The sequence below is a fragment of the Ambystoma mexicanum genome, chromosome 13 (genome assembly GCF_040938575.1).
Source record: "Ambystoma mexicanum isolate Mex_15411 chromosome 13, UKY_AmexF1_1, whole genome shotgun sequence".
Classification (NCBI taxonomy): domain Eukaryota; kingdom Metazoa; phylum Chordata; class Amphibia; order Caudata; family Ambystomatidae; genus Ambystoma; species Ambystoma mexicanum.
In genome coordinates, this window is record NC_090938.1 from 690,357,891 (window position 1) to 690,365,528 (window position 7,638).

Sequence of the window (7,638 nt, forward strand, 5' to 3'; positions counted from 1 at the left end):
GAAGAAGCAGGCCTGAAGCACAGCAATAATTTTTGTACGTGACTACAATCATGTACATTATACACAGTTGCTAATGATACTGTCTCTTGTATGCTTACTTTACACTCCATATATAAGCCCTATATTTGTATGCATTGCAGTCTAGTTATGTTTTGTGTGTATTACTACAAATATGTATTGAGTGATGCATTATTAACAACTGAGTACATGTTTCAGAGACCAGAAAAGTCTGGTACAGAAGCATTCACCATTTTATAGTAAAACGTTTGAAAATAGAAATATAGCACCTCTGCGGTGTATGCTGCCGCCAATACCTACGTTTCTGTATGAGTAGGTTCCTGTACTAGAAAGAACACTACAATGGAATTTTCTTTAAAACACTACATTGCGTGATAAAGTATGAAGTTTATTACACATGTCCCGATAATCCCTGATACTGTTTTACCAAACGTACATTCTGAACCCCTTGTCTGAAAATTAAATGTACATGTGATGTCATCAGTGATGTCATCAATGACATTTGTGATGTCATCTTTCTTGTCCTGGGTGTTAGTGTTAGCAGTGCACAGTGGCGATGGCAAGTATGGGGGCTCAGTCTGCCATAACTGGCGAATTTCAGGGGTTTTTCATTTTTAATTTGAACCACAATGGGGAGGGTGAACTTTTTTTTTGTGAAGTGCACAGGTTTTTCGTAGGGCAACTTAACCATAACGTCCCCTCAACAAAGTTTTTTTTGTAGTGAATACTATATATACTTGAGTATATGGGGAGTGGGGGAGAAGTTTGTATTGAGTTTACTTGTTCTGGGGGTTGGGGCCTCTGCATTGTGGGCTTCAGCTACTGCACTATGGACCAGAAAAAATACACTTGCCCCCTGCCCCCGGCTAAATGTTGCAGTCCTCGTCTGGCACGGGCCCCTGCTGGCCCACCTCTCTAGTTCAGTCCTGGGATCTAAATGAGCGTGGGCCCCTGTTGGCTCACCTCACTAGTGTAGTGCAGTCCTGGGGCATAAAGAGGAATGAGCCCCTGTTGGCCGACCTCCACAGTGCAGTGCAGTCCTGTGGTCTCGGTGAATGGGCCCATGTTGGCCCACCTCCCTAGTGCAGCGCAGTCCTGAGGCCTCAATGAATGAGCACATGTTGGCCACTTCCCAAGTGCAGTGCAGTACTGAAGCCTCAATTTATGAGCCCATGTTAGCCCACCGCCCTAGTGCAGCGCAGTCCTGAGGCCTTGAGGAATGGGCCCCTGTTTGGCCATCTCCCTAGTACAGCGCAGTACTGAGGCCTCAATGAATGGCCACCTGTTAGCCCACCTCCCTAGTGCATTGAGTGCTGCCAAACTCGTAATCCGGTCCTCAGTCCTCCTTAACTAGTTATAATTATTTCACTTCATGTTTAAAGAGAAAGTTTCCTAGTCCCTCACTCTGTAGTATCCAAGCATTGGGGATAGGCAGGACTGTGACGAGGAAGACTGGCACTTGGAGTAATAAAGATTACTGCTAGGTAATCTAGGCAAAAGCTTATGATATGATATGATTTGGTATTTATAACGTGCCTGTGCACAAGTGTTTCCAGGTGCCACAAGACAAGGAAGGGGGAGACAGTGGAAAGACAGGACAAACGATCCTACTAGGCCTTGTGTCATTCAGATTGTCCAAGTGCGACAACAAAGTGCATGGGGGAAAAGGAGAGGGGGAAGTGCAGGAGAGATGGTAGGGGAAAGTGAGGCCTGTACACAATGGCTCTGAGTAAGTGCCGCCAGGGCAGCATGGCTCTGGGTAGTGCCAGGTGGGATCACTCAGGAGCTGGGTCTGCGTTGAAGGGCCAGTGTAACACTTTTGCAGACATGCAGAAGCTGAGCATTTACTGGGTCTGCATAGATTGCCTGCGCTGCTGCATATGGTTCACACTGACTGGCCTTTTTTGTTTTTCAGAGTTTTCCTGGTACGAGAAAGTCAGCGTAACACGAAGGGCTTCGTCCTGTCCTTGTGCCACTTGCAGAAGGTCAAGCACTACCTAATCATGCCGGTAGGTGTCGCTATAACCTGACCCACCATAACAGCTCAATGGAGAAGATATAGAAGGCGCTGTATACTTTTATGCCACGTAAGGTTAGCCGGTGGCTTCCTGTCACCAGGTCCATCATGCCCCAGACCTGGGCTTTCATCTCTCCAGCAGTTGCAATCTAGGGGTTGTAGTTGTGGGTCCTCTCTGGTGACTAAAATGGGTGAAGGAAAAACAAACAACAGGACTGGAACAGCGTGTGCCTGGTGAGATGGAGTGTTTTGGTAATCTTACATACGCACTATTCTTCCAGAAAAGGGGCCGTTGGAACTCGGTATCCCACCCCCGGAACCTTCCCTCTGATCTTCATACAATGGTTGCATGGAATCCCCTCCGCTCTGCCTCCAAATTCAGAATTGGGGGGTAGGAGACTGTTGGAGGAGGAAGAGTTGAACCTTCACCAATGTTATTGCTGTGCTTTGCAAGCCCTGTCACTTAGTGTTAGTGCACACGTGCTACTTGCCAGGCACCCCCTTTCAACAGTGCATGAGCACAGCTGCTTCACCCTCCTTGAAGGTCTTGACCAGACTTCAACAAAAGAGATGTCTGGAAGGTTTTGAATTAATCCTAATCACTGGCATGGATCTGGGCAACCTTCCACACCATAATTTCTTAGCTCATCAGGGACATTGCAGAAGGGGACCAGCCATATGCATATCAGTTTTACATTTACCACCGGTGCTGGGACGGACTGCCCGGACGTGAGTCCCGAGCCTGCAGTGCCTAGAGAACCAACCTACAACCACTGATGTTGCCCAAGCAGGCCGAAACATAACTGGGTTTACTTGTGGTCTCGTGCAAACCGGACTGGTCTGCCCCTTTTGCAGTGGGGCCAAGCCTGATTTGCATATTGTCTTTCCCTTTTTGTATTGGTAAGGCAGGCTGAAAAACGATGATCTGGTGGGTTGCCCAATGAAATTGTTGAAAGTTGAGATTAATTGATGATGTTCGAGCAATCAACCTTCAGGTTTGCATTTTTCGGCAGACTAACACAGCGGAAAGCAGGTGGCTGTTGCCTGGGTTCAGTGGGGATAATCTATACAACAAACTAATTCCTTTGCCTGGATTTCCCACCCCTCACCTTCCTCTCTCCTTTTACAGTATGAAGAAGATGGGCGGCATTATTTCACCATGGACGATGGCCAGACCAAATTCACTGATCTAATCCAGCTGGTAGAGTTCCATCAGATCAACCGGGGAATCCTGCCATGCAAGCTGAAGCACTACTGCACACGTGTGGCCTTGTGATCCCTGATCAGGATTGTGTGATGCCAGAAGTGAACCTTGTGGTGCTGATGTTGGGCCGTGATCCTTGACATGAGCCCTGTGGTCCCCAACATTGGGGGTTAAGGACTCCCGACTTGAGACACGTCATCTTTGTTATGGGCTCAGTGACTCCTGTAGTGGGCCCGCCAACATGGGCTCTGTGGTCCCCAGTCGGAGCTCTGACCCCTGGCATGGGCCTTTACCGGCTTGGGCTTTCTTCCTGGCAGGGACACAGAGATCCGGACTTTGGGTCTTTCCAGGCATAGGTTCGGTCATTCTTTGGAGGGGACCTGGGAATGGCTTTGCATGAGCCTGGGCGCGCCACCCCAGTTGATGAACTGATCCTCACACCAGAAAGGCTTCCAAGCCTAAAGCGATGGCCCCAGGCCAACAAGCCTACCGCTCTTCATAATGGAACATTTCACCCTCTGTGGCCTGGATGCAGTCACTCTCTACTAGTGGGCTGCAGGAGTAGGGGTTCTCCTAGAGGCTAGTTTGTGGTCCTTACAACATCTTGCTTGAAGTACGCCTTGTGATTTACACCTTGTGATTGTCACCAGCACGCCCCCTCCCTAATAATCTTCTATTTTTGCAGGTTGTGAACCATACGGAGGAAAATTGAACTTGTTTGAGTCAGAACTGTAATTTGCAAACTCTTCGAAGGGCTGAATTAAGATCTGTAATGACATCAAGAGGTTGAAGGACAGCTGATGCAAAGACATTTTATTTCAATATTCTTGATCTACCAAATCCATGAGCAGTGAGGAAGAGAATGGAATATTTTAGACAGAATTTAAGATGTGTGCTTTTCTGCCATTCTTCACTGTGGGGGATATAGGGAGGGCCACCATAGAGTTCTAGTCTGTGTAGGGTGCACAAACTTAACAACCTCCATCTGCACTAGGCCACTTCCAGTGAAAAGGCACATCTCTGGTGAAATTAAATGGTGCCTTTCATGTCCAAGAGAAGAAGCTGATTGGCTCGGCTGCGTCACAGAATTTACTGCATGTTGCATAGGACCAGCATCCTGGACGTGTCTGTTGAAGCAGGATGGATTGTGGTGGCACTGATATGCCATCCATTACCATAGGGCATACGATGCGACTGTTACACATATTGTCCTGATGGAGTACGCCATTGGCTCAATGCCTGAGGGATTAGATTCTGGTGTAGCCGTGACGCACAGTATCGTGCACAGTATTTCCCTACCTGAGGAGATAGAAGAATTAGACAAACTAAGATTCAGCACTGGCAGTGTCATTTCTCAATATAGCATTGCAAGTGGCTCTGGTCAAGCAGCCTGACGCCACGTCAGCAGTGACCTACAATTGCCTCTTACAATAAGGCACTGAGTGAGGCCCCAGGTGAGAATGCAGTAGTTTGTGTGGCAGAAATACTCAGCTAACAATCCGATCATGACAGAGGAAGCTTTGCAGAGTGGTTGCAGTCTGTTCTTCCCCACCTATCGGGATCACAACAGTGTCTTCCTACCGTAGTAGAGGGCTGAACAAGTTATCCTGTAAGAATACTGTGAGAATGAAGTGCAAAGTGGAGTTGGAATGTGCAGAAATCGGAGCCCGCTAACATGCAAACACATAATGTTCTGCATCCCGAACGAGCCCCCACTAACCTAGCCATGACCCAGCAAAAGCATAAAAGACTTAGATTATCAGGGCAAAATGCCAACTGTAAGTCTCTAAGCCAGTGCAACTGGTCACATAGTCCAGAGGGACACTATTTTGATTCCCATAACGCACTCAGCTGTGATATGGAAGCCCAGGAACTGATAGGCTTGCAAGAATTTGGTGTTAACTGCATCAAGGTTGCAGTATTCCTGTGGAGCGGTGAGTTTATGTAAGGTGTACTTCGAGTAGAAGAAATGTCGTGGGTGTCTCTTTCTCACTACGTGGGATGGGGAGGACCTACCATGTCGGGCCTTACGCTTTATCTGTGCACTTTACATTTGAGGCTCAGCTGTGAAGAAGAGATATATTGAAGAAGTAGAAAGTGAGAAGCGGATACTGTACAAGGTCCTCCTGAAGGATTGGGAACCTGGAATGTCTTGAAAGACCTCCCTGGTGTCCTTCTGTGGAAGGCTCCAGCATCTAGCCTCGCCTCACTGGTGTCTGAGCAGCCTTCAGTGAGAACAGCTTATTGTCTTCTGTGCATGTTCTCCCTAGAGGCTCGAGGAACTGTGACGTTTATGCTATTTCTCCTCACTCTCTTCTTGTGCACAACCTCATACATTTAACACAAATATTTTGTGGAAAGACAAAATTGCTCTATTTATAGCTACTTCGAATAAACATTGCCTCTTTTTGTAGCCTCGACTGGTGTGCTTTGTATCAGTGTGGTACCTGCCTTCATGGGAATTTGATGGTTTCCTTCTGCCCTATGAGAAGGAGGGGGCTCTACGGCTACTCCATTAGGGCATTCATCCATTCATCCCTAGAGGTGACATTATGGAATGCAAAGTGCAGTAAGTTTTATTCCTGCCCCAGAACTTATCCGAGACCTGGTGATTTTTCTATGAAGTTCAGAACTACCGTCTTCTCATTTCCATGCATACAACAAACTTTGAAGATGTTACGTTATATGGGCATTTTTTAGCAACCGTACAGTGCAGGGGTGCTCTGGCTGCTTGTTGGGTTATGTGGAAGTTGGTTTGGTATATAAGTTTAAAATAAAGCCCATTCTTCAATTTAAAAAAAAGCGCTATGTATTCACCAATTGAATCCAATATCACCAACAGGACACAGTGGGCCTCATTACAGGTCAGGCGGTCCGGAAATAACGGTGGCGGTAAACCCACCACCACCGTTGTTTCCGGACCGCCTGATCCCGACTCCTACAGGCGGGAGGTGATGTTCCCGCCAGGTTTGACCTGGTGGGTTTAACACCGCCCGCCTGCAGGCGGACGAGGAAACACCGGCAGAATTACGAGATGCTGCTGGTGTTTCCATGATCCCCATTCCCATTGAGTCCTATAGGACTCATGTCCTATAGGACTCAATGGGAATGGGGATTTACACCATTCCGCCTCTGTGATTCCCAGAAAACCGGGGTTGTAATGCCCTGGTAATTCCGGGAATCACGGAGGCGGAATGGTAATACGAGTCCGGCGGTAACCAGGCGGTTTTTACCGCCGCTGTTACCGCCGGACTCGTAATGAGGCCCAGTGAATACAAAATTCTGAGACATCTAAATCAAAAGGTAGAGTCGGCTGCATGGTGGGGAACGCCACAATCTGTGTTCAGCCTAGTAGGCCTCTGCACAGAAAGGATGGTGATGATGATGGTAAAATCCATAAAGTGCCTTAAGGAGGCAAGCGAGAAGGGCAGGATAGCAGAGACATTGAGGTGGGGTCCTCTGGATTGATGGTGGGTTGTTGCAATGCTTTTCTCTGTTTCATAAAGTATCCCTAGAGTTATAGTGGCATCCTTGATCAAAACCACCCCCATTAAGCATCCGCATGGCACTAATCATGCTCACTGGTTCACTTCCTAGAAAAAATATGAATCCATTTATTTATACACCTCACTCTCTCCGACGTCAGGTTTCTAAGCAGATAATGTTGGTTTCCTATGATCACTTTGGGTTGTACTATACAGAGCTATATATCAATGGATGCCTCAGGGCGATTTGCATGACACTTCACGCCAGACAGAAACCACCTCCCATTTTATCTGTCCCACACCTCCAAGGGGTGGAGCCGAATGAGTTCAATAACCTAATCACATCCCCATCAGTCTCATTGAATGAACATCTTTCTTGATGCCTTCAACTTACAAAGAATCCACATCACTAAAAGCACGTGGGATGCTCGCAGTCAGCCTTAAACTGGAATCAATAGACATAAAACAGCGTGTATTGAACCCCCTCAGGTTGTGAGACAGGCATGGTATTAAGAGAGACACAGACTCAAAAATATTCATTTCAGCACCTTTATTTACTAAAGTTCCTGGGTTGGTGTAATGCCTAACTGGCCGTAACATTAAAGGGATGGTTCCCTTAACTGATGTTTCTAAGGACCGTCGAAGTCTGGAAGTCCAAAATAAAAATCTGTCTGTCAAAGAGTGAGGCCAAGCATAGGTTTAGACACAAACATTTGTTAGGAAGTCTTTCAAAAGGAAAAAGTGGTGGTTGAACAAAATAGGGAACCAGGATTGGTTTCAGGTGGTCTTCTCACCAGGTGTAGGTTAGTCATCTTCAAAAGGATGAGTCCAATAAAAAGGGACTGTTCATAGGACTTTTCGGAATAGTTCCAACAATGTCAATAGGCCGCATTACACGTAAGTTGGTAAGGGAT

General features: G+C 47.0%; 1 protein-coding gene across 3 annotated transcripts in view; it reads left to right on the plus strand.

Annotated features, from left to right (window-relative positions):
- GRB7 (growth factor receptor bound protein 7) overlaps positions 1 to 5,652 on the plus strand; it is a 715,403-nt gene extending 709,751 nt beyond the window's left edge. For all 3 annotated transcript variants that reach the window (XM_069634743.1, XM_069634745.1, XM_069634744.1), the window contains 2 exons: positions 1,934 to 2,027; positions 3,165 to 5,652. In XM_069634743.1, the coding sequence (XP_069490844.1) occupies positions 1,934 to 2,027; positions 3,165 to 3,311 (241 nt within the window). In that variant the 3' untranslated portion in view covers positions 3,312 to 5,652. The remainder of the gene's footprint in view (positions 1 to 1,933; positions 2,028 to 3,164) is intronic.
- Positions 5,653 to 7,638: the final 1,986 nt, after the last annotated feature.